This window comes from Pristiophorus japonicus, chromosome 5 (genome assembly GCF_044704955.1).
Source record: "Pristiophorus japonicus isolate sPriJap1 chromosome 5, sPriJap1.hap1, whole genome shotgun sequence".
Lineage (NCBI taxonomy): Eukaryota > Metazoa > Chordata > Chondrichthyes > Pristiophoridae > Pristiophorus > Pristiophorus japonicus.
The window spans coordinates 231,458,026-231,470,536 of NC_091981.1; the positions used below are offsets into that span (position 1 = coordinate 231,458,026).

The window sequence follows — 12,511 nt, forward strand, 5'->3', positions numbered from 1 at the left end:
CTCCTGGCCTTGGACGCCCACAACTTTTTGAACTGTTTGATACCCATCAGGGACTGGCTGGCCCCCGTGTCTAGCTCCATTGATACTGGGATGCCATTGAGGAGCACTTTCATCATTATCGGTGGCGTCCTGGTGTATGAACTGTATACGTGCTCCACATGAACTCGCTGAACTTCACCTTCCAGCGATTTCCCCCAGCATTCATTTCTGCAATTTCTGCAGGTATTTTACTCATCTCTGCAAACTCCGGCTGAGTGTGTGCCTCCACGCCTCCAACATGAGCTGCTGTTTGAAACAAAAGGTCCCTTGCCTGTCGATCGTCCCTGACTGCCCCTGTTATTGTCCTTGAGTGCGCCATTAACAGGTGTTGATGGCCCCATTACTGGCCGCATTGTCCCTTGCAATGGCGTGAATCGCCGTTCAGCTTGCCATTGTCTCTGTCGAACTCCCCCTCTGGGTTCGACTACATGTTGGGGCATGGCCGATTGCCCTTGTCTGCCTGGAGAACTGTGTGCTGCTTTAACAATGTTGAATCTCTGTCCCAACCATTCCTTAACACAGTACCTCTCATCTGTTCTGCTCGTGGCCATGCTCGCGTGGTTTAAATCCTAGTTTCTCGTCGCCATTGATACGTCCTTACTATACAGTATAAATGCACATGAGGCCCATGCTTGAGAGAAGGTCAGTCTGTGACCTATCCTTTATTCCATAGCACTCAAGTGATGGAAGTGGGTGGAGCTTCCCCTTTTATATCTGAAGGTCTAGATTAGGAGTGTCTCCCACAAGTTCACCACCTCGTGGTCATTGTTCTCACAGTGTACAACTTAGATCAGATTATACATGGGTTACAATGCTGGTTGGATACATGACACAAAGGGACTTCAAAGTCACAGGAAGAGGAATAAGAGATAGCTGGGATTATTATGAGGCAATAATCTCATCACAGGGTTCATATTGAGGAATAGATGTTTTAATTACTGCTGTTGGCACAGAGCTTCAAGCAAAATAAATGGACAGAAAGTCATGCGGGACAGCTGAACTCCACGCTCAAGTTCCCAATATGTGCTCCCATTGTGCGAAGCTATGTGCCAGAAGATCTCATTCGTAAAATCTACCCCCAGTGTTTACACTGAAAATGTGATGACCTTTAATTTTTTTACCATAACATTAGGGCATGGGGCAACTGTGCCTATATTAGGAGTACGGTAGCATAGTGGTTATGTTATTGGACTAGTAATCCAGAGGCCTGGACTTCTGATCCAGATGTGAGTTCAAATCCCACCACAACAGCTGGGGATATTTCAGTTAATTAAATAAATCTGGAATCATAAAGCTAGTATCAGGAATAGTGACCATGAAACTATTGGATTGTTGTAAAAACCCATCTGGTTCACAAAGGCATTCCTTTAGGAATGGAATGTCTTTAGCCAGTCTACATGTGACTCCAGACCCACAGCAATGTAGTTGACTCTTAAGTGCCCTCCTAAATTACTACGACAAAGTTAGCACTGTGGGAGTACCTTCACCACACAGACTGCAGCGGTTCAAAAAGGCGACACCACCACCTTCTCAAGGGCAATTAGGAATGGTCAATAAATGCCGGCCTTGCCAGCAATGTCCACATCCTGTGAACGAATTTAAAAAAATTAAAGTCTATGCGACCAGACTGACTCTTATCCGATTAGACGTTGTGTAATCGTGATGGATGTTCTATTTATTTTATCTGCTGTGGGAGCCAGTTTAGGATAAACTACTTGAACAGTGTATCTTCTTTCCTAGTCTCAGCAACTTAAAACTGAACAAAAGTTTCAGTCGACACTGCTGAAAAGTTGAAAAGCTGACACTGCTTTCTCAACACACTGCTGGAAGAAGGTTTTATTCAGTCTGAAAGACATCTTTTTAGCAATATCATGACTGAATAAGTCAAGGTCCATTTTTATGACATGGAATTATGATATTTGTATTCCATAATTCTGCCCATTTATCATTATAGCCACTAGTTACGGTGACTGAATCAGTTAAGCTCTATTTCAATTTCATGGGATTTTCCAGATTTCGATTAAAATTTTGGGGAATTGTATTCTCCAATTCCATCCAATTTTCTATGAAAACTGCAAATCAATTACCTTGGATAGCTTCAGTGGTTGTGGCTGCTTTAATGAACGAGTTGATGAAATGCTGAGTACTATTAGGAGTAAAATTTAACTTTGGGGATGCAAAGCAGGCAGTAGCGGATTGGCTGCTCGTTATACACACCAGCTCATTTTCCTTTGAAATGCGGACAGGTAGGCGGGGCCTGGGCTCCTCCATTTCCCTCCCATTCGCCACACCGATATCCAGGCCACCTTACGATAGTCCCTGGAGTAACAACGGGAAAGTCCCAAATTCGCCATTTCAGCCCAATCTCTCCCTTGCTGAGGACCTATGTCCTAAAAAAAATTAGATGTAGCCTTTGGGGATCTTCTGTCCATTTAAGTGGTCCCCCCTCCTATTTGGGTGCTGTAGTAGTGCTTCCACTGCAGCATAGCAGAATTATTTGCTGTGGCACTGTCAGGCTCCCACTTGCTGTCAGGGATCCCGCTGGGAGCCCCCCTGCATATGTCCCCCAAGGACTATTCTTGGCCCCCTTCTATTTCTCATCTACATGTTGCCCTTTGCCGACATCATCCGACAACACAGCATCAGTTTCCACATGTACGCTGATGACACCCAGCTCTACCTCACTACCACTTTTCTCGACCCCTCCTCGGTCTCTAAATTGTCAGACTGCTGGTCCGACATCCGGTTCTGGATGAGCAGAAATTTTCTCCAATTGAATATTGGGAAGATCAAAGCCATTGTTTTCGGTCCCCATCACAAACTCCGTCCCCTAGCCACTGGCTCCATCCCTTTCCCAACTTCTGTCTGAGGCTGAACCAGACTGTTTGCAACCTTGGTGTCATATTTAAGCTTGAATTGAACTTTTGAGCCCATATCCACAGCATAACCAACACCGCCTATTTCCATCTCCGTACCATCGCCCGTCTTTGCCCTTGCCTCAGCTCATCCGCAGCTGATTCCCTCATTCATGCCTTTGTTACCTCTAGACTTAAGTATTCCAACACATTCCTGGCTGGACTCCCACATGCTACCCTACGTAAGCTAGAGGTGATCCAAAACCTGGCTGCCTGTGTCCCAACTCGCACTAAATCCCGCTCACCCATTACCCCTGTGCTCGCTGACTTACATTGGCTCCCAGTTAAGCAACGCCTCGATTTCAAAATTCTCATCCATGTTTTCAACTCCCTCCATGGCCTCGTTCCCAATTATCTCTGAAATGTCCTCCAGCCCCACAACCCCCCGAGATGTCTGCGCTCCTCTAATTCTGCCTGCTTGAGCATCCCTGATTATAATCGCTCAACCATTGGTGGCCATGCCTTCTGTTACCTAGGCCCTAAGCTCTGGAACTTCCTGCCTAAACCTCTCTGCCTCTCTTTCTCTCTTTCCTCCTTCAAGGCGCTCCTTAAAACATACCTTTTTGACCAAGCTGCCCTAATTTCTCCTTATGTGGCTCGGTGTCAAATTTTTTGTCTCCTTGTTCTGCTGTGAAGCGCCTTGGGATGTTTCACTATGTTAAAGGCGCTATATAAATACAAGTTGTTGTTGCTGTTGACCCAGGAAGATAGGTTGGGTTCCTGTTAGAGTCAGGATGGCAGGCGGAAGTCCCTGGGGCCCAAAATTCACAAAGCGTTTTTTGGAGCTAACTTAATTTTGCAAGTTTCGCCAATGGTATAATGCCGTCCTTAACAGATAACGGACGTTTTTTCTAAGTATCATTTTTCTGACGTCACTCGAGGTCACAGCCACCCATAATGCCATTTTTGCCCATTTTTGTAAATTTCGTCAATAAGGATATTTTTAAGGACAGCGCTAAGGACCACGTTTTAAAACCTTACCTTGCCAAGTCGGAGTTTGATCGCAATTGGCATTAAACAGGGCTTATGATTGATTAGTTGTGTTGATCTGTATTTATTATGTTCTTATTGAATGCAGTGATGCAATATTATCTTTGAATTACTTCATTATAAAAGAAAGTTATTTTATTTTTAAGGACTTAATATTTACTGTGATAAAACACTCGGCGGGCCATTTGGCCAGGGATAGGGTCGGCCGCGGTGGACCATTTGCGAGCCGTTGGCAGAGTCCGGTAGCTCGGAAGGGGAGTTCACGTTTCAGCAACAAAACAGTCCCAGGGCAGGTACAGCACTGGTTAGCTACAGAGTAAAGTTCCCGCTACACAATGATATAAAAGCAGCCCTCAGCCCTCAGTTCCTTCCTCCCACGGGAACCGAAGAGAGACAGCTCATTCCCTCCCATTGTGCCTTGCGTTACCCTGGAAACCTAAATGCTTAGGCATGCGCAGAACAGGTCTCACTTTTTCGGCGCAAAAAATGAGCTCCACCCTCAAAACCAGAGGTGTTTCTGCGCTGCGCCAAAAATGACAAATTATTTTGCCAAAATGTTGGACTTTTTTTTAGCATTATTTCGGACTAAAAAAACAGCCGTTAAACTGAAATAATGTCAAAAAACGGCAATGTGGGATTTTGGGCCCCTGGTCCTGGTGCCTAGAACAGTTTGGTACAGCTACCCTGGTGGTGCGGGAAACTTGATGAAAATTCACATGTCTGTGTACAAGTCGAACAAATTGTACAGCATTTGGAAACCCAAACTTTAATATTAGATACTATTTTATTCTGGTATTATCGCTTGGTATTTGGTTCCAGATAGTGGGTGAAAACATCATGTTAGCTCACTCACTAAATAGCAAATAGTTAGCAATGGTCCTGCGGCACTGCAAACCGAGGATTAGCGAACATTATTTTTTGAAATGTATGTTGTACGAATCAGATGGCTTTAAAATGACATAAGTAAATAGTTGTTTTTGCATTCTCTTATATGGTAGGAATGTTCATCTATTTCAAAACGACTTCACAACATCAAGCAACGAATACAATTCAACTTGGCAGTCCTGTTTTAAAGAATCAATTAATCAAGGGTTTTCCATGTCAGGTAATTATGTATCAGTCATTTCTAAAATGCAATTTGTTTAACTATGAAACATGACATGAAGAAAATAAAACAAATTACACATTCAACTAAGGTGCAACCTAAACACTCAAAGGCTCCAACAATTAATAAGCCAAATCACTGCAGCATGTAAATATTGAAGATTTTGTTGGCTTGAGCTAGTCCTCAAAGGTTTTGCAGCAGATGGTGGTGGGAATCTACCTCTCGTATCACTTGCCATCCCTGTTATCTGGTATCCAGGTCTTGTTCCCACCCCTATTTATGTTGGATATGGGGGTGAATTCCCTTGGGACTACTCAGGTACAGCTGCCGTAACGTTGATGGAAGTTCGTCCATAAACGGAGATTCCGCTTACTTTCTGCAAAAGTTACAAGGCAGTGCCGGGAGAACCCCGAAGAACTTTACACCCGATGTGCTTTTCTCCTGGAGATAAATGTGTTCCATGGGATGAAGACATGTCTACCATGATCTGTCATGAAATAAAGTTAGTCATACCAACAAACATGTTGTACAAATTCAGTCTTCCTCCAGCATTCTGTAGAACAAATTTAAAATGGCTGTGTGTATTAGGGCAATGCTCCTCAAACTTTTTCAGGTTGAGCTTCACCGAATAATGTTCATTGCTTTTCAGGCCCCTCTAGATATCAGTAAGTCTGCAAACAAATACATCTGCAATGCTCACCTTGTCATTACGTTTACTCTTCTCCGTTACTTCCTTTCTCACTGTTCTCGTTCATTTCTATTTTAATTTCTTCTTTTCTCAGCCGCTACTGTTTTTAGCTCTTACTCTTGTTTATGTGCAAAAATTTCCCTCTATTTCTTTTACATTTGTGCAGCCACATGGGAAGAATGCAGAGTTCGGAAAGGACAGGATGTTGAAGGTTGTTAGAGACCCAGGTGGAGGAGGTGAAAGTCAGCAGTGGCCATCTAAAATTAAAAAATAACAGCCTTGAAACCATGCCAAGTGATACTAACCTATAAGTATTTAGTGTGTTTGTCTGAAATTCCTCTCTTTGCTGTTTTAGCAGAGGGTTCAACCCAATGAGAAGATTTTGAGACAGAAGTGATAAGTGCTTGTGCACCATTATCCTTCAGCACAATTTAAGAACATAAGAAATAGGAGCAGAAGAAGGCCATACGTCCCGTCGAGCCTGCCCTGCCATTCAATAAGATCATGGCTGATCTTTTACCTCCATTCCACTTTCCCGCCCTATCCCCATTTCATGGCCAACTTTTTACTTGAACACAGTGCATCAAGTAAGTCATTCAAGGCTTCTAGATAAAACATCTGTTGGGATGTCAAATGTCTGAAGATTATTTAAATATAGGAATAGTAGAGCCTCTGCACATTGAAGAACTTTAGCTACTTTAAAATAAAGAAGCAGGCAGTTTGGGTGAGTACTTGCTGCACAAAAGGATTGCTGAACATGTACAATAAGGATAGTTGTCTGTCTTGCCACTGGTGTCCTCAGTAATGCATTACAGACATCCTTCCACATGATTGTTAGCACTATTGCTTAGATTAAGTACAGGAGGCTAGAAATTGTGTAGTGTTATGTATGTAACTATGTAATACTTGCCACCAGAGGGCGCAACTGTTGGAGTCCTAATCGTCACCTGCACACACATGCAGGGCCAGTATAAAAGGTTAGCTGCAATGTTGTTTAGGCACTCTGGAGTTGTAATAAAGAAGACTAAGGTCACACTAAGTTTAGCTCACAGTACTCAGCCTCGTGGAGTTCTTCTATACACAATAATTGGTGACGAGTAACAGAATACAAACCTTCACGCAACCATGACTGCCGTTGGAAAGACTGGATCGATTAGGCTTATATTCACTGGAATTTAGAAAAATGAGAGGGGATCTCATAGAAACATATAAAATTCTACGGGATTGGACAGGTTGGATGCAGGAAGAATGTTCCCGATGTTGGGGAAGTCCAGAACCAGGGGTCACAGTCTAAGGATAAGGGGTAAGCCATTTAGGACTGAGATGAGGAGAAACTTCTTCACTCAGAGAATTGTGAACCTGTGGAATTCTCTACCACAGAAAGTTGTTGAGGCCAGTTCGTTAGATATATTCAAAAGCGAGTTAGATGTGGCCCTTACGGCTAAAGGAATCAAGGGGTATGGAGAGAAAGCAGGAATGGGGTACTGAAGTTGCACAATTAACCATGATCATATTGAATGGTGGTGCAGGCTCGAAAGGCCGAATGGCCTACTCCTGCACCTACTTTATATGTTTCTATTAGAGAGATTCGTAGAGGGTGATGATTGGGAAGCCTTCGTCGAGCGTCTCGGATAGTACTTCGTGGCCAACGAGCTGGAAGGAGACACTAACGCGGCCAAGCGCAGGGCGGTTCTTCTCACCGTCTGTGGGCCTAAAATATATGGCCTCATCAAGAATGTGCTTGCACCGACAAAAGCAACGGAGAAGGAATATACAGAGTTGTGCATGATGGTTCGGGACCACCTCAAGCCGAAGGAGAGTATCCTCATGGCCAGATATCGTTTTTACATGCACCATTGCTCCGGGGCCAGGACATGGCGGATTATGTTGCTGACATGATACGCCTCGCAGGACATTGCAATTTTGGAGCTGCGTTGGGGAAAATGCTGCGGGACGACAAAACCAAACAGATATCTTCTCAACATCAAAGCTGACCGGCAAGTACTGTGCATAAAATGACATCGCTAGCAGACTGAACTGCATATGGTAGGCCCTATATGTCTGCGGCTGCAAGACCTGTGATGTTCGCCATTAGGGGTGAATGTGAATCCATTTACACCGTGTTGGCGCTGTGGGGGTAATCACTGGGCCCATCAATGTCAATTCATGCACTACATGTGCAAAGGCTGCGCAACAATGGGGCACCTCCAGTGAATGTGCAAATGTGCTGCGACATACCATGTGGCAGAGGATGATCGATCCGGCGCGGATCACGCAGCACAGGCAACTCAACCCGAAAAAGAAGTGTATGGGGTACATACCTTCACCACCAAGAGCCATCCTGTAATGCTGAAAGTCAAATTAAATGGAGTTCCAGTATCCATGGAGTTGGACACGGGTGCGAGTCAGTCAATAATGAGCCAGAAGGCTTTCGAGAAACTGTGGGGCAATAAAGCAAAAAAGCCCAAACTGAGCCCGATTAATGCAAAGCTGCGTACCTACACCAAAGAACTCATACCAGTCATTGGAAGTGCGGCAGTGAAGGTATTGTATGATGGAGCTGTGCATGACCTATCATTGTGGATTGTTCCAGACAATGGCCCAGCGCTGTTCGGCAGAAGCTGGCTAGAAAAGATTAGATGGAATTGGAATGACACCAAAGCACTATCTTCAGTAGATGACACCTCATGTGCTCAAGTGCTGAGCAAGTTTCCCTTGCTATTCGAACCAGGCGTCGGCAACTTCACAAGCACCAAGGTAAAGATCCATCTCGGCCCCGATGCACGGCCCTTCCATCACAAGGCTCGGGCAGTTCCATACATGATGAGGGAGAAAGTCGAGATCGAACTGGACAGACTCCAACACGAAGGAATCATATCGTCAGTCGAGTTCAACGAGTGGGCCAGTCCAATTGTTCCGGTGCTGAAAAGCGATAGCACAGTCAGAATCTGCGGAGACTACAAGGTAACAATTAACTGAGTCTCACGACAGGACCAGTACCCGTTACCCAAGGCGGATGACCTATTCGCAACGTTAGCGGGGGGGGTGGGGGGGGGGAAGTCGTTCACCAAGTTGGAACTAACCTCCGCCTACATGACACAGGAGCTGGCTGAATCTTCGAAAAGACTGACATGCATCAACACACACAAAGGGTTGTTTATATACCACAGGTGCCCTTTCAGGATTCACTCGGCTGCAGCCATTTTCCAGAGAAACATGGAGAGTTTGCTGAAATCTGTTCCGCGCACCGTTGTGTTTCAAGACGACATCCTGATCACTGGTCGTGACACCATCGAACAGCAACACAACCTGGAAGAGGTTCTAAGTCGCCTAGACAGAGTGGGACTCAGGCTGAAACACTCCAAGTGTGTTTTCCTGGCACCAGAAGTTGAATTTTTAGGGAGAAAGATTGCGGCAGACGGCATCAGGCCCACGGACTCAAAGACAGAGGCCATCAAGAATGCACCCAGACCACAGAATGTGACGGAACTGCGTTTGTTCCTGGGACTCCTCAACTATTTTGGTAACTTTCTACCCGGGTTGAGCACATTGTTAGAGCCTTTGCACATGTTGCTATGTAAGGGTGACGACTGGGTTTGGGGCAAATCTCATGACGCAGCCTTTAACAAGGCCAGAAACCTGCTATGTTCAAACAAATTACACTATGACCCATGTAAGCGTTTAGTGATAGCTTGTGACGCCTCATCGTATGGGGTCGGCTGTGTGTTACAGCAAGCCAATGTATTGGGCAACCTCCAATCAGTTGCATATGCATCTAGAAGTCTGTCTAAGGCTGAGAGAGGCTATAGTATGGTCGAGAAAGTGGCGTTAGCATGTGTATATGGGGTTAAGAAAATACACCAATATCTATTTGGATTTTGGTTTGAGCTTGAAACTGACCACATGCCGCTCATTTCACTGTTTTCAGAGAGTAGATGGGCACTAACATTATCCGCCTATGACTATGTTATCTGCCACAGACCAGGCACTGAAAACTGTGCCGATGCTCTCAGCCGGCTATCATTACCCACCACTAGGGTTGAAATAGTGCAGCCCGCAGACTAGCTACTGGTCATGGATGCTTTTTGAGAGCGAGGGGTCACCCGTCACAGCTCGCCAGATCAGGACCTGGACCAGCCAGGATCCTGTGCGATCATTAGTAACGAGTTGCGTCCTAAATGGGAACAGGTCGGCCATTCCCGGGGAAATGCAAGATGAAATTAAGCCGTTTCACAGACGCAAAGATGAAGTGTCCATCCAGTCGGATTGTCTCTTATGGGTTAATCGCGTGGTTTTGCCAAAAATAGGCAGGGAAACGTTTATACGCGACCTATGCAGTACCCACCCAGGCATTGTCATGATGAAGGCAATTGTCAAGTCACATGTTTGGTGGCCTGGCATTGACTCGGACTTGGAGTCATGCGTGCATCAGTGCCACACTTGCTCGCAACTGAGCAATGCACCAAGGGAGGCTTCACTGAGTATATGGTCATGGCCCTCCAAACTGTGGTCCAGGATCCACGTAGATTTTGCTGGCCCCTTTCTAGGAAAGATGTTTTTAGTAGTTGTGGACACTTACTCCAAATGGATTGAATGTGTAATCATGTCATCCAGCACGTCCACAGCCACCAGTAAAAGCCTCCGGGCCATGTTCGCCACCCATGGCTTGCCCGACGTCCTTGTCAGCGACAATGGACTGTGTTTCACCAGCTCAGAATTCAACGAGTTTATGACCTGCAATGCTATCAAGCATGTCAGGTCTGCTCCGTTTAAGCCCGCGTCGAACGGTCAAGCGGAGCGGGCAGTCCAAATAATCAAGCAAAGCATAAAACACGTGACGGACGGCTCCTTGCAGACCCGCTTGTCTCGCATTCTGCTCAGTTACCGGATACAACCCCACTCGCTCACCGGAGTTCTCCCGGCAGAATTGTTAATGAAAAGAGCCCTCAAAACCAGGCTCTCCCTAGTCCATCCGGATTGTAATGATCACGTGGAAACCTGGCGACACCGGCTGACATGTACTACGATCACGTGGCTGTTTCACGTGACATTGATGTTAACGACCCTGTGTTTGTCCTGATTTATGGTCATGGTCCCAAGTGGGTTGCTGGAACAGTTTTGGCCAAGGAAGGGAATAGGATGTTTATAATCAAACTGTTAAATGGCCAAACGTGCAGAAAGCATTTAGATCAGACCAAATTGCGATTTACTGACAACCAGGAATGACTTGAAGAGGACATCACCATCGACGATCCACCAACACACACCCAACTTGCAATTGACCTCGCTGTCAATCACAAGGACGGACCCATCGTTCCTGACATTCCGGTCAGACCAGCCACAGTGCAATGCAGCAATCGTCCGGCCAACTCACACATGCTAGGGTTTGAACTTAGACGATCAACCAGGCAGTGAAGGGCTCAGGATTGCCTCAACTTGTAAATGATTTGTACCGAAGACTTTGGGGGGTGGGGAGTGATGTTATTTATGTAACTATGTAATACTTGCCACCAGAGGGCGCAACTGTTGGAGTCCGAATGGTCACTTGCACACACGTGCAAGGCCAGTATAAAAGGATGGCTGCCATGTTGTTTAGGCACACTGGAGTTGTAATAAAGAAGACTATGGTCATACTAAGTTTACCTCACAGTACTCAGCCTCGTGGAGTTCTTCTATACACAACATGTAGCGTCCCATTTGGGGTGATAACTTTTGAAGGAGTGCAAAATTATCGCCAGGCGAAAACGATTTGCTGCTTCCTGGAACTTCTGGTTTAACGCTCCCTGAGGGAAGTGGAGTGCTAAATCAAGCGCTACCACTTCCCTTTGAGCGCTAAAGTGTGTGAGAGGGGTGATAGCAGCAGAGCACTGAGCAATGTTCAGTGCAGCATTGCCTTCCTTACAGGCTTCTTCCCTTGCTTAAAGGGGAGGGCCAATGGTAGGTTCAATCAATCTTCATGCTCTGTCTGTGGGGTCACGGGACCTGCGCTAAGTGGATAGCAGCCCCAAGTACTCTAAGACAGTGCAGGGCTGAGGAATCATGGGTGTCAAAATAAATCAGAAGGCACCAGACTAGGGAGAGTAATAAAGTTTGCACTACCTGACCACCACTCACTTTAAATATCGCTCCCCAAGCGGCCAGCTGAGGTGACCAGGCCTCCTGCTTCTGCCGTTGTTGACGCCCAGCGATGCTGCAGGTGGCAGAACCGAATATCACATCCGGGTTTCTAACGGGCGCTGTGCACCGGGTGACGTCACGATCTATGGAGCGCAAGATAGCGAGACGGTAAGTGTTAGTGCCAGCGCAAAATCGCCAGCGAAGTACGTGGGCGTTGGTAAATTCACCATGTCAAGTCAGTAAACCCTTAGCGCCCAGTTACCATCCCCGCAGGTGCAAACCAGGCAAATTTCTCCCCTATGGACTGCACATGCACCATACACTCTAGTATCAGTATTTAGGAATATGAACTAGAATGCCCAGAAAGTGATAGACCTGGCCACATGGCACCACCAGCTTTGAGCTGCGTTTTTTAAACTTGTCCAGAATTCTTTTTGCTTCATATTTTGTCTTAGTATATGTACAGCCAGGGATCGTTATGTTCTAAACCTTGGTTTTATTGGACCCCACCCATAATCCTCCTTCAAGCATTAGCCTGGAATGGGAATGTTCTCTGTTATCATGTGCAGGAACGTCATTCTTTGCAAAATTAGGCCTGAAGCACAGTAAAAGTGTGTAACAAAACATGAGAGAAAGGAACTCTTATTAGAATTGAAA

The 12,511-nt window shown here is 45.7% G+C and overlaps 1 protein-coding gene across 1 annotated transcript in view; it reads left to right on the top strand.

The window, feature by feature from the left end:
* LOC139264152 (MAM and LDL-receptor class A domain-containing protein 1-like) overlaps positions 1 to 12,511 on the top strand; it is an 886,997-nt gene that overhangs the window by 283,740 nt on the left and 590,746 nt on the right. Inside the window, exon 11 of the mRNA XM_070880238.1 lies at positions 4,943 to 5,049. Within this exon, the coding sequence (XP_070736339.1) occupies positions 4,943 to 5,049 (107 nt within the window). The remainder of the gene's footprint in view (positions 1 to 4,942; positions 5,050 to 12,511) is intronic.